This window comes from Falco punctatus, assembly GCF_963210335.1.
Source record: "Falco punctatus genome assembly, chromosome: 14".
Taxonomy (NCBI): domain Eukaryota; kingdom Metazoa; phylum Chordata; class Aves; order Falconiformes; family Falconidae; genus Falco; species Falco punctatus.
Genome location: NC_137594.1, coordinates 6,027,264 through 6,041,657, shown reverse-complemented (window position 1 = coordinate 6,041,657; position 14,394 = coordinate 6,027,264). Strand labels below are relative to the sequence as shown.

Below are 14,394 nucleotides of genomic sequence, written 5' to 3'. Positions count from 1 at the left end.
GGTTAAATGTGGTGGTAGCTACAGTATGTTTTAAACATTTTATCTTCTTTTTTTTTTTTTTTTTTTGTGCGTGTGTGACTGTAGGTACAAATTATGACTATGTTAGAGAATTTAAAAGGAGCACGGGAACCTGGCAGCGCACTAAACCACTGTTTCCATCGGACCTCCGCCGTACTGGCTGCGCAGCTTTGCGGATCGCAAACTGCAAGCTCTTCCGACTGCAGCTTCAACAAGGATTATTCCGCATCCGCGTACCTTCTCCGTGATCCATATGCTGACAGTGGAGGAGACTGGAAGAATTCTGCGCAGTCCACCATAATATAGCTCTATATAAAGGAAAAGCTGAGAAATTACAGCTGAAACTTACACTGTATGCTGTGCTTTGGTATGGTAACTGTTTTTGTTTTAAATGCTTAAAAAGCTTGAGTCTCAGTTCTTGTTTTGGGAACAAATAACTTAAGTATACATTAAAAAGAAGAGAGGGGGGAAAATAAAAGGGGGGATCGAGGAAACACCTTCATTCGTAACCATTTGGAGTTTAAGCCGTGTTATTGAAGGAGGTTTTTTGTGTCTGAAACTGATGGGAATTGATATTACTTTGGCGAAGTTTATTGAAAAGCAAAAAAAGATTTAAGATGCGTTTCCCCTGAGGGGAACTGATAAGAATAAACGTGCTATCTTGGACTGGATAGCTATAATACACAGAAGCTATACGATAACCAACCTCCCTGGTACACCGCAAAGACTGTTTGCCCGTAATGCCATAGGAGATGTTGGTTGGTGCACCTTTTATTTCTAGTCCTTCCTCAAAAGTTAAGGTCTGTGCCTAAAAAATGGTGGAGGTGTGTACATACGGTTTTTCATTTATTTGCAATGTTTTCATTCCTACAAATATTTTTAATATATTTAAAATGGACTAATCCGAAATGAATACAGTATACTAGAGAAGTAAACTGTTTTTTCTATGCTGTCATTTGAATAGCCTGATGAACTGGTGTACAGGCGGGTGGCATGCGTTTCTGTGTGGGCTTTGGCGGCTGTTTCCTTGAAGTAAAAAGGGAAACAGTGTTTGGAACAGTTAATGATGATTGCTGCTTTTGGTAAAAGACAACAAAACTTGACAAATGGAAGAAAATGGGTTGTGTTCCTTTTTACTTCAGATCGCTTGCAAACTAAGAACGGTTTTTAAGACTGAGGATTATAAAGTTGCATCTTATCTCTACTAGAACAAAGGTGAAATATGACAAGGATATATTTGTTTTGCAGAAAACATGATTTTCGGATTGTGAGTTAAGGAAAATTTGTACAGCGACTTTAAATTGGGATCAAAAGTTGGTTTACTAATGATTTCCGTGCTAAGGTACAGTCTTGTTTACTGCTGTCTGACTGAAAGCTGGGGTTTATTGTGTGGTTATAGTGAAGAATTAAGTATCTTGCATTTTATTTCTTACTAAGTCTTGTTCACATCAGTAGCGATATTTAATTGACTTCTGTTTGTAGTCAAGATCAGCTGGTAGAACACTTTTACCTCAATTTTTAATTTCATTATTGTTGTGATGGGTGGGATGTAACCTGTATTTATTTAAAAGGAATAATGAGAGACGGAAATAGAAATAAGACCTCCTGCCCTTCAGAAAAGGAGACTTTGTATAACCAGTATTAGAACTGCATACAATACTTTCCACTCTGCAACTCTGTGGACCTCAGACAAGCCAATCTCTGCCCTCAGTTGTGTTCGTGTAAACATTTGTCGTCTTCACTGAATCATCGTAGGTATGCTGAAATACAATCCCAGACCAGTACAAAATAGTAATATTTCACTAAATATTCCTTGAAGAGGCGTTCTGAAACTTCAGCTCAGTCCTTCCATAGCACTGGTGTATGGTTGGAATTACTCTGATTCTGAGCAAAGGGAGGGAAGAGGGCAGCAGCCAATCCATTGACCATTATTTATTTTTTTTATTTTTTACAATGCTGAAGTGCTGCAAAACTTGAACTATATACATCAATTTTCTGACCTATATTAGTTGGCATATTGAAAAGTTTATATATTTATGCATTGCAGTAAACTTGGTGTGTGTATATATATAGTCTTTAGATTTTAAATTTATATATAATGCTTTACTACAGAAATGTGAACCACTATTTCCATCCTTGGCTGTCTTGTGAAATAAATCAAGTGCTGTTAGTTTATCTGTAAAACTTCCCTTTTTTGAAAATCTTAGATTGTTCAATCTTTTTCTTAGACAAAGTGCCAAGATCCCACGTTCAAAAGTGATGAATGTTTCTAAGTATCTATTTCACTTTTGAGCTCAGTTTTCTAAGTGGCTTAGGAAACTTTGAAAAATGTTATTCAGAATATTGCAGGCTGCTATCTCTTGAGTCCCTGTAGCTTCCCAGTACACTTGAGGGCATTCAGCATCCAGAAAACCTAAGTAATAAATGCACATAATAGATCCAAGTCCTGTATACTCTAGCAGTGTTTTGCAGTTAAAGTTATTGAACCAAATGTTTACACTTAAAGTAGGATTAACAATAGGTATTCTTACTGTTTTTTTTTTTTTTTAACATAAGTAAACCGAACAAATCTGCTGGTAATTGGAGTGTGTTGTGAATGCACTTGGTGAGATGTGACCAAGGAGTTTTAAGCCTCTTCACCTGAAACAGTTACAAAGTTAATTTCGTAGCACGTGTGTACTATCACTTACTGTAGGTTGGTGGCCGGGGACCAAGTCCCTGGAGATGCTGTGTCCTGGAGTTCTGGGTGCATGCTTGAGCTGACGGTGTAAGCCCTGCTGAGATCTCAAAACTGGCTTCCTTGGCCTTGCTTCATGGGGGTGGGGATCATTCCCCAGCTGCGTTGTCTGTGGGGCCGGTTGGGGACAGCTTTGGCCTGTGGTGTGTAGGGTAGGAGGGAAGGGGTTCATCTCCTGGGGTCTGACTCGTGTCTGTCTGTCGGTTCTGATCTGCACGCCCGGTGGCTAGTGCATCTCTTGGGATGTGCAGTAACCAGGTTCGATTGCCTCCCGGTTTGGAGCAAGGCTTTGAAGCCAAGGCTCTCCTTTCTCCAGGGAGAGCCTGGTGGTGCAGGTGGTGGGGTGTGAGCGGGGGAAGCAGACCTCTGGCTTTCCTTGGGAAAGGGATGGTCAGCTTCAGCAGCGGAGGAAGGCTTGGACACCAGAGGTGCTGAGTGGAGGGAGGTCACCAGCTGCCTGGGTGTGTTGAGCGTGTGAACAGCTGGAGACTGAACTGGGCTTGCTGGTCCCTGCCACCACCCCAGCTGTCCCTGCCTTCCCGGCAGCTGTGCACCCCTGCATGTGGCGGCTGGACCACATGGGAAGCGACTCGAGAATTTTTAGAGTTTGCAATCCAGGGGTTTTAGGTGGTTTGGCAGTTCAGAAAGTGAAGTTGTCCTTGCTTGGCACAGCGGCCTTAATTCCTTCCAGCTTGTCAATCGGTGCTCAAATTCAGCCAGTTCCCCCCGAGGTGACTTCTTGAATGATTTGCTTAGCCAGCTGGTGTGCACTCTGCTGGCTTCCAAGCGTCAGGATTCGAGGCACCTTCCTTACTGCTTTACCAAACCGGGTGCCTCGCTGGGGCCGTGAGTTCATCGCGGTGTTGAAATGCCGATGTTTTGAGCCCAGTGTCTGTGTTGCTGAAGAGCGCTGCTGGGTTGGTGCCCACCACACCTGGGGTCGGGGCTGGGTCCTGGGGCGCAGGTCTCGAGCGGTTGCATCTTGAGCCAAGCTCAGCTCGAGGACCGGCTGGGTCATGCTGCAGGCGAGTGACTTGGGTTGGGGCTCTGCGTCCTTTCCTCCCCCCTGCTGTAGAGCCAGACAAACCCCAGCCATTGTAATCAGAAAATCACCGCATACAAGGTAGGGAAGTTTGGGGGGGGGAGGGAAAAAGAGATAATACTATAAGCACACAACTGTCCTCAGTGCTTGTTTTACACGTGTAGTCTAGTGGCTGCCCTGCACAGCAGAAAGGGTGATTTCAGGAGCAAAGGTATAAAGTGCTGTTGCTCTCGCAAAATAAATCTCTTGGGTTTCTTAAGGAGGCACACACCCGGCCTGGTGAGATCTTTGTATTCCTAAAGAGTCAGCGTTGGACTTCAAAGGCTTATCATTTCTGTTTTTATAACCTGAAAAAGAGGCATCCCGAAGAGTCTTCTGGTTTGTTACACCGTGGCAAGGGCTGCCTGTCCTCAAACAGTGTATCAGCTCTTCCTGAAGTTTTAGTTATTGTGGAAGTGCTGTATCAACCAGCTGTTCCTGGTCAAGTGACTTGCCGTAGCTTTGAGGGTACCTCATCTTTAACTTGAAGGCAAATTAATACCAGATTACACAAAAGGATAGTGGTGAATCTGAAAAGAAAGGCGCATGTACGAGATCAGCTCACCGTTAGCTGTGGGCAGGCTGTATCTGTGTCGGCTTTGGACTGCACAAAGCTTGCATGTCACACAGCCTGCCCTCTGAAGCAGAGTTCTTGCTGAAAATACGAGCTTTTTCTTCAAAGCTACTGAAGTGCCTGGCTTGCTTTACAAACTCCCCTTCCAGAAAACACCAGGCAGCTTCACTTCTTTTTTGCAGTACTTCTTACGCCTGCATCGCTTGGTAATGCACAAGTACAAACATGAGGGCTTTATGGAGGGTTTTCCCTGTTTTAACTGCAGTTTCTTTGGCTGGTTCCATAAATACTGTGCCCGTACAGCCTGCATGAGTTTTGGTAACGTGCCATGCAGAGCGCAGGATGCAATAACAAACACAAGATGCTACAAGTGCCAAACTTTTGGTTTCCTCTGTATATAACAATAATTCAGTTGTTCTGTTAAAATACAGAGATGCTTAAAATTCACTGTGTTCCAAAAAAGAGCAGTGTTTTTTGTTGTTTTTTTTTTTAATGAATGCTATTTAAAACACTGTAAATCTTTGTTTTTTTAATACTGTTCTGCAGGTTTGTGTTCCTCTTCACAGCTGCCTTGAGACATCACCCCATGTGATGCGTATGGACACTTTGCTTGTTATTAGAGCAGTAGTGCCATGCAAGTACATAACAAATGGCAGCTGACAACAGGTTTTAGTATTTAAAAAGTGTAAATATTTAGATAAAGTGCAACTCATTTGCATTAATCGTATCTGCAGAAGGAAGGCTGTGTCTCAGGAAGTGTGACTCTACCCCGGGACACGGGCATACTGAAGAGTGTAACTAAGGTATGTTTTGGTGCCACTCACAGCGATGCTTTGCAAAGAGTTATAATTAATTTGGGGTGCAGATTCTTTCTGCCTCTAATGTTAGTATCAAGGTTTTGGGGTTTGTGTTCTCTTAACTCTTTGGAGTACTTAAACAGCTTCTTCAGGTGGGTGGGAGGGGAGTTACATACATTATATACATGTTTATTTTGCAGTTAGAAGCTATTTCCATCTTTGAGTATTTCCTTTAACCGTTAAGGAACGAGTACAGGCCTGCATTGCAGTCGTCAGTCGCGTAGCCTTTTGACATTTGCTGTTTTCTGTTGCTTTTCCTTGTTTGCTGTTGGAGTTGATTGCTGCGTCAGTAGGGTCCGTGTTTCCTTGGCACGCTACTTGTGAAAGCAAAGTAAGGAGATCTGCCTGGTCCCTTCAGAGTGGGAAGGTGAGCCAGTCAAAGCTGATTCGGAGCTATTGCTGTAAAGCCAGTAAGATTTGGGTGAAGCATGGCTCGTTTTCTGGAGAGGTCACATCTGCGTGCTCTGAAGTTTATTGGTAGGTTGGGCACCTACTCTCCAGCTCCAGCATCCCTGTGGTTTTTGTTTGGTCTTTTTTTCTGGGCAGTTCCTTGCTGTAGGAAGGATTACAGCCAGGCTTTAAGGTGACAGCTCTGATCAGCCGTGCCCTGCGTGGTTCTGTAATCCTAACTGCTGTTATACTCCACTAATGAATTCTGTCAGATTTTTGATTAACAGGTAAGCTAAAAGAATAGACTAAACCCATGCCAAATGCCTGACTAGATAAGCACCTGCTAAAAAGGGTTAAGGATAATAGGACAATTAAACTATAAAAAGCTACCAACAGGTGATTGTTGTAGATCTATTGGTGATACAAAATCTTAAAGATATTTTTTAAAATGCCTTATTCTAGGTAGCTGCTTAGGAGTTATAGAAATAATTAAAATACGTAGAGTATTTTATCTAGAAAAATATTTGAAGGTTATTTGAAGTAATTATTGAAATGTCTTGAAAAGTGAGCTGGAAGATTGGAACTTTTCATTGTAAAAGGCTGAACCTTTGCAGGGTTTCATGTGAATAATGAACACCTGCCAGAGCACATCAATAAATGAACACGCTCAATGCCGTTGCCTACCTATGCCCTTGACTTTTCCTAATGAAACGAGACTATGCTGAGCCCTTGTAAAAAGCTGGTGGATCTGATTACAATAATAGGATAGAAAAAAGCATCTCCAGTGTAAGTAACATTATTGATAAAATGTGAACATGCAGGGTTTTTTTTAAATACCTAGGTGGCTTTGAATCGCCACCTGATGCCCTTGATAAGACATCCTCTGGTTTTGTCAAGGGCAAGTTTATTTTATCTGTAGTTTTAAACCCAGTGGGAGCCTGGAAGGTGCCACTGAAGCAGGCTGTGCAGTGGGCTGCTTTTACAAGTGTAATTTCTGTGCATTCTGTTAGCATGCTGCCACCTCTACCTATTTCAGAAGAGGGGAAAAAAAACAACCAAAACACCCGTGGAACAATATTGCACCTGATGAAAGCAAGAGCCAATTTGTAAAGTCTAAATTTCAGTATGCGATAGGCAGCGTGCTACAAAAACCTTATCCCTGGCTGTTCTTGAGATTCTCACCTTAATGCTGTCACATGCTAACGCTTCAGCAAGGCAGCATCTGTGTTACTCATTCACACGTGATAGCAGGAAAGCATTGTTGTCTTTGTCGCTTGTTTTGGGGTTTTAAAAAGCAAAGTCTGCTTAATTATTAGAGTAGCCGGTACACTGGGGTGTCTGGCCACGTGGTCAGATTGAACAGAGCTGACATTCTTTAAAGCTCTTATTAAAGTTTCTTTCTGAGGGGAAGCCAAGGAGCACCCTCTTCAGAAATACTTTCAAACTCTTCCAGAACTAGTCTTAAACCAGTCCAAAGGACTCTTCTGATTTGCTTAGAGAAACCGGGATCTGTTCTAGCTTTTGTTTGCTTGGGGAAACAGCTGCGAAGTCAATTCTAAGCACTGTTGGGTTTTTTTTTTCTCCCTGACTTCCAAAACCTAATTATTTGCTTCTTGTAGTCAAAACATTTTTGTATTGAAGGGTCTGAGTCTTGCAATGTGTGCTGAGTATTCTGTCGTACCCTAGCGTAGTCGATGCAACCAGCAAGCTGTGTTCTGGTGGGCTCCTAGAAGGCGGCAGCATTACAGTGTTGATGGGGGAGGGAAAGTACCAGTAAAACAAGAAGACTCCCTTACGCTGCACATGGCCTTGCCCTGTGGATCTGATGGGGCAAGAGGCTGGTGTTGGCACAGAGCTGGTGTAATTGCCACCCCTTGCTGCCCTCTGTGTTTGGGAACGTGGCTGGGACGTTGCCCAGCTGCAGACATCGGGTGCCAGAGAGGACTCGAGGCTGTGACTGGCTGGCTACGAATTGACCCCAAAGCCCTGTCAAACCAACAGATGCAGATTCCTGGGCGTACCCCATGCATAGTGCTGCTTTCTAGTCCTAGCCGTTTTGTCTTTCGCTCTTACTAACAGGATTTTGCTTTTACTCTTGCCCCAAATTTACTCCTGAATGCGTTGCTTTTGCCGACAGTCGCTAGGGAGAGCTGCTGCGGGCTGGAGGACGTCCACACAAAGGGCTCTGTGCGCTGGCTTTCTGCACATCTCTGCATCCTTTAAACTCCCCTTGGTGTATGTGGGGACAGCGCCTAACACCCACTGAAATGACTTTTCATCAAGCTTGTAAAACTAGTATCGGCAGGTTAGAGATCACCTGAAGATCTGTCAGCAGCCCTGTAGGTAGAGCATGGGTAGCCCACTCCCACGTGTGAGCATTACTAGTGGCTGGAAGTCTGCCCCCTTGTCCGTGGGGAAAAGCCCCTGTTCCCAGCTACCTCATTATTTTTTTTCTTTGCACTTTGTCAAATCTTTTTGTTGTTTTCTTTTAAATTGCATTTTGTCCTTCTATGAAAAACGAAAAGCAGACAAGAATCAGGGCAGAATGATGCCATTGTCCAAGGACAGTTTAATTTCATTTTAAATGCGTATTTCTGTACAAAAAGACCAAGGTTGACCTGCAGCTGCTGTAAAAAGTAAATAAGAATTTATATTACTTGAAAGTCACTATTATACTTGTAAATGTGAGAAGCGATTGAAAGACTGTCCTGAGAATTTTTAAATAGGAAAAAATATGTTTAAAACCACAGAAGACTCTGCTCTTTTTAAGGACAGATCAGATAGTTTTTTATCTGTCTCTGCGCTGCACTGTTTTGCCTGCGGACTTGATCCATTATCTCAATAGAGAGATTCACTGCTTTTTCTGTAATGTCTCATCTGGATTATTTTTTTTTTCATGGAGTTCCTCATTTATTCACCTACAGAGGAAAAACTGTCCAAATAAATACCCACCTTCTGTACCTGAAATGATGTATTTGCCCATTTCTTTGGGATCTTCAAGTATGCAGAGTTTTGCTTACCTTGAAGAATTTTTTTTAAAAAAAAGTTTTCTTCTGCTTCTAAAGGTGCTATTTTGACATATTTTTGAATTCCTTACACTGTGCTTGACTTCTTAAAGTATTTATGTAAGCTGATAATCAGCTCGTGTTTGTTCTCTGGGTTTTGTTGGGGTTTTTTTGAGTATTCTTTTTTTTTTAAAAAAAAATATCCCTTTTCATAAAGACAGATTCTGAACTGTCAAAGGCCTTAACAATACAAAATGTAATGGGAAAGGGAGAACGCTGCCTTTTTTCTTTCTTTGTAAAGGAAAAACCAAGAAATGCTTCATGGGGAACATTTTCCTTTAAAATTTTAAGTAGCGGCTCATATTAAGGTTGAATTAAATGTAGCAAACATTTTACTGGCCATGCACAAATAGGAGGGATAAAACAAGGAGCTATTCATGTCTCTGCAGACTGTACCAATTAGCTGCTAATTCCAGAGCCTTCTATTGGCATCGTGGTGGCTATTCCATAAATATTAATCTTCTTGGGCTGAGTCCCCGGAGCTGGCGGTGTGTCTGGGACGTGCTGACCTGTATGACTGTCAGAGCATGGGGATGCTGGGCCAGGTGTGGGTTTTGCCTCGGAGCTCGTCTGTTCAGCCCGTGTTTGAGGCACGGCGCGTGGCTGGCAGGTCCGTGCACCCTGGATGGAGGGGTGGAAGGAGGGAAGGTAGAAGGACTGCTGCCATCGCTAGACTGACACCAGCTTGGCAGATCTGAGGAGAAGATTCTTGCAGATGCAAGCCGTGGAGCAGAGGAGCTGAATTTTAGTTGTGTCTGGGATACTTCCTTGTCCTTATTGTGCCCGTTAATTTGGATCATCAGTTCGGTGTAGGGTTTTGGTAACTTCAGATTGCTAGAAGTTTTTCATTTTGTGGAGGACGTAAAAACTCTTACTCCTGCCCCGTCTGAAGCCGCAGGGAGGATTGGGGGGTGATATTTGAACTTGTCCCCTCTCCAGACATCAGGCTGCAGCCTTTTCGTAGGCTTCACGGTCCCGGTGGTGTAGCATTTCCCAGTCTTGTTAATCTGAGAGCCCTTTAGCCTTTTGAAAAGAGTCTAGAGACTGCCTTGTCCTTCTCCTACCTCACATCTCGGGTGCTGCCCTCTGGACCATCCGAACTTCTCCAGACTTGTTGCCCAGGAACCACAGGCTGGTGGCCTTCACAAGGAGTACCTGTGTTACCTGCAGCACTGGCTGAAAAACAGCCAGTAAATGAGGGACCACGGAGAACCATACTGAGCTTGCAAATCCTTGATGCTCTTATTTTAGGGACGGCTGAGGAGTGGCACTGTTCATTGCCAGGCCTTGCAGCTGCGCCCTGGCAGCGTGGGTAGGGATGAGTCCACCCTGACTCTCACGTAAGGGTAAGGTATAAAGGTTTATGGTAGAGTGTTACAGGAGATCTCATACATTACGTTTGTTGTATTTAAATCTGAAAATATTGGAGGCTCTGGAAATATTTCTGCAGGGTGGAACAGTGAGTGTTGGCCTAAGGAACCAGGGAGTTCCTGGCCATCTGTTTTTCCCCTCCAGTTTTTAGTATGGTTGGGGTTTTTGTGTTTTCTTTTTTTTTCTTTCTTTCTTTGAGAAAACAGAAATGTGTAAGTGCTTCCCGGTTTGTATGCTTACTGTTTAATAGTCTGAAGTGGGAGCCTGACAAGCTGAGATTGTTTTAAGGAAAAAGCAAAATTTCTTCATGTTAGATGCTCTTCCTTCAGAGTTTTCCCTCTGTAAACCATGTTTATTGAGTACTATGAATTTTGTAGGATTGTGCTGAAGAATTGAATATAGTATATGAATGATGACTAATATACCTAGCCTTTGTACTGTACACATACTCTATTTTAGCATAAGAGAATGAGATAACAAATACATTGATTAATCCAATTATGATGTGTGTATTCTACGAACCAAGTAATAGGAGGGTGTTGGAATGTAATGCTGCTGCTCTCGTAAAGGCTCAGCATTCTGTCAAATCCAAGATCTTGATAATTACCAGGATATTGTTAGAATACATTGCTGCTTTTTCCACAAAAAATAGGTCAGTGTGGTATGGTAGAAACACTCACCTGGTCTTGTTTACCATTGCTGGCATGCAGCTTGACAGCAAGGTTTATTCTCATCATCCAGCTGTCATGCTTTGACTTCTGTATTACAGATGTGTTTACAGGCTTTTTCTGTGTGTATGTTTTCTGTGGATCTTTTGTGCTTTGTGTGGGAATGGGGTTTTTGCTTTTATTTGTTTATGTGCCCACCCCAGCTTCCTGTGTTGCTTTAGAAATGAGTCCGTGAATTGCTTGGGGCCAGGCTTTGGAATGCTCTGACTTGGGCTTGTTGAGTTACTTCTGTTAAAAACAGGGAAAAATAAGACATGAGTGCTCTTTGGCCTCAATCAAACTATGCAATATAGCGCACCAGAGAGCTGAATTCCTTGTGACACAGAAGACACACAGCTCTTGTGTCCTTCCAAATGTAGTCCTTGGTCCAAGGTTAGGAGGACTTGTACTCAGTGGCTGCCCAAGAATCCTGCGTCCACATCAACTGCTGTTCACTGGTTTTCCTCCTTCCCCCCTGTCAGTTTATTAGGTGTTCTGATGCTGAATGATGTGCTATCAAAGTGTATCCCTCCTGTCCGTCTCGTGTTGTTGTCAGTTGTAGCTTGTCTTGTAAACCCACCGGTGTGGCTTACCTGCTGGAGTATAGGGGCCACTTTATGACACTTGCATCTCTTTGCTCTAGAGCGTGTCAGGCATTTTGGGTTTGCCATGCCCCTCCAGAGAGATGTAGGTCTTGCTTTTTATGTTCCTGTGTTGTTCAATTGTGGATCTGGTGCTTACGGTAAAGAATACCTTTGATGTCTCAAATCCAGTCCAAGTAAGTTTTCATTTCCACTGCTATGTGAGTTTGGTTTTGCTGCTTCCATGGCAATTCAGGGATAAATGCCCATGTGGTTGGGGCTGCTGGTAAAGGTTCTTTGTTCTCCCGTTGCTTCATTTTTCCAGTGAAGTTTGTTCCTTGTGTTCCTCTTCTTCCCGCTACTAAATGCTAAGAAAACTGGTCCACTGTTTTCCCCTGGTTCTGCGTCCTATGAGTAGCTCGTATCTACCAGCTGATGATGTCTTCTCACCTTTACGTGCGTTCTTCTGCATAGGGCCTATATTTCTCATTTACTTAACCCACCTTGTACCTCGTACCGCTTCTCCCTCCAAACTCCATTTGCTATTCTGTCTTTCTTTAAGTCACGTTAACCTTGATTTATTTCCCTGATTTCAAAAAGGGATTTCAGTACATAGCATGGGAGACAAACAGAAAATCTCTCTGCGGGTGTCTGTGTATGTTCATTCCCTCCCCAGCACATACAGTGTAAGGGCCTTGTTCAGCCTGGTCCGTTCCTAACCCCGGGTTTTCTTTCCCTAGTGCTAGGCAGAACAAAGTCTGAAGGCTTTCCTTATTTCTTTTGGTAATTGAAAATATTTGGAGATTTTCTTCTTCAGAAGTAGCCACTGCAGATGAGCAGCTGGCATGAGAGAGGGTTGTTATGCTTCCATATTCAGTATTTTTAATTGAGGAACAAATAATTTATTTTGGGGAAAAAATGTAAATTTTTTTGTATTTGTATGTCAAAGTGGCCTTTATAGGAAAAGCACATAAAATATTTAGATTAAAATTGCTTAGTTGTGTAATTTTAGTGGGGATTTTTGTATTGACAGGGTTTCTATGCATTTTTCAAAATATACTTGCTGTTTTGTGTTAGAATTATCGGAAATATTTTTAAAAACGTGTATTACCACATTTTCCATGGTTGATCCCTTTACTATCGTTCCTTTTGAATACTGCAAAGATTTTAATTAACCCTGTAAATTAATTTTCCCCCACAAATATTTGCATTAAGTCAATGTAATGAGTTATAGCATGGGTATGTAGCTTTAAGGGAATAAGCCTAATAGTTTAGCTTAATTATAGAGAGATCTTTTTGGAGAAGGGCAGTATGCAGTGTTTCGATTGCACTTAAAAGACTAAATTAGCAAATTAAGTTTTTGCTGTACCTCGCTGGGATTTTTTTTAACTGTTTCCATCCTATATTGTTTACACTCGAGCATCGTTTAAATACGTACTACTTGTGCAACATGCAATTCTCCTTCATTCTGTTGGGATAATGCTAATGTTAACAGATACGGAAAGTTTTGGAAAGTGTGTGGTATCCTAATGGATATGACATGAGTTTGGGGGAGGGAGGAGAGGAAACTTAGATCCATTAGTGTATTTTTCCATTTAATTATGCACGCATTTTCGCATTAGCTGAGGCTAAAGGAACTGAACTTACATTTGAATTGTAAGTAAAACTACTGGTTTGGGGGTGGGAGGAAACAAAGGAGGGGTTTGCAGAACTGCAGGCGAAAATACCCGTTAGTTGCGCTGCAGTGCGATTGCCTTGACTGCCTATGCAAAGTATAACCCGAGTGTGATCCATCAGACCCTTCTGTTATTGCTCGGATTTTACTTTCTGTTCTTGAGGTGTTACTGTAAGCTTGCTAAGTAGAACCTTCCTGGGAATGTTTGTCAACTGACGCTTCAGTTTTACCATTGTATGGTTGTATTTTAAATTTTTGTTCTTGGTTCTGTTTCATAAGAGATCCCACGTTGTTCATAAGTTAGTATAAGTGCAAGCTTTTAGGCGTAGTAACAAACGAACATTGCATGCTACCATGTATTCTCTCCTAATTGAAGAAAAATGTGCAATTTTAATGGCACTTTGACCTATTGCTGAAACACTGGGTTTTGCAATGGAACAAACTCTCAACAAATGAAAACACTCTGCGTCTACGTTAGATGTCTTCAAAGTGAAAAAAAAGGCAGTTACTCCAATTGTACCCACAGATAATTTGGTATTGATTTTTTTTTTTTTTTGAGGGGAAAAAAAAAAAAAAAGGTTTATGATCTGTTACTAGAAAAATACACATCTCTTGGTTTACTTTAGTTGCCATAAATTGCCCAGTGCAGAGTCTGGTCCACCTCCATCCATTTGTTTTCATGGAGTAGTTGCACATAAAATTCTAACAGCAAAGCAGGAAAGCTGGTTGGTTGCTACCAGTAACCTCCCTTGCAGAATTGATTTGTGGCTCACACACAGTACAAAAAGGGACACGAGAATTTTCCTGGATTAAGTAGCACTGGCTTCGTTTACGTGTTCAGTATAATGTTGGGTGACTAAAGGGAGGTTCCCTTTTTAAAGTATTTGACTTGTGCTTTGGGGACTTAGTTGCCACTGTGCAAATTGTGCTGTAATATTGTACCAAGGATCAGTGAAAGTGTTTTATCTTTTTTAATGTTGTTTGTATTTGACCGGGTTTTATAAATGTAAGAAAACAGAGTGTTGTATTTTGATCTGAAATTTGCGTATGGTAAAAGTAACTTTGCTTTATGTATTGGAGGTTTGTTCAGAACTTGAATTATTTTATAGAAGGGTACAGACCAAAATTAATTGTCTTAAAGGTGTTTAATAAACTAACCAAATAAAACATTGATGGTTTGAAAACTTGTTAACTGCTCCTTATGCTTTTTCTTTCTATTTTTAAAGGAAAGGAAGAACGTAATTCAGGATTTTCTCTCAAGGTCTTAGGAAAAATGAAAAAAAAAAAAATAGAGTAGATTTTATAAATATCATCTCCCATGAGTTATCTGTTTTATTA

The 14,394-nt window shown here is 41.9% G+C and overlaps 1 protein-coding gene across 2 annotated transcripts in view; it reads left to right on the top strand.

Moving 5' to 3' along the window:
* The window catches only part of GAN (gigaxonin), a 44,263-nt gene extending 30,020 nt beyond the window's left edge, over positions 1–14,243 (top strand). For both annotated transcript variants that reach the window (XM_080410725.1, XM_080410726.1), the window contains one exon: positions 85–14,243. In XM_080410725.1, coding sequence (XP_080266851.1) covers positions 85–266 — 182 coding nt within the window. In that variant the 3' untranslated portion in view covers positions 267–14,243. The remainder of the gene's footprint in view (positions 1–84) is intronic.
* Positions 14,244–14,394: the final 151 nt, after the last annotated feature.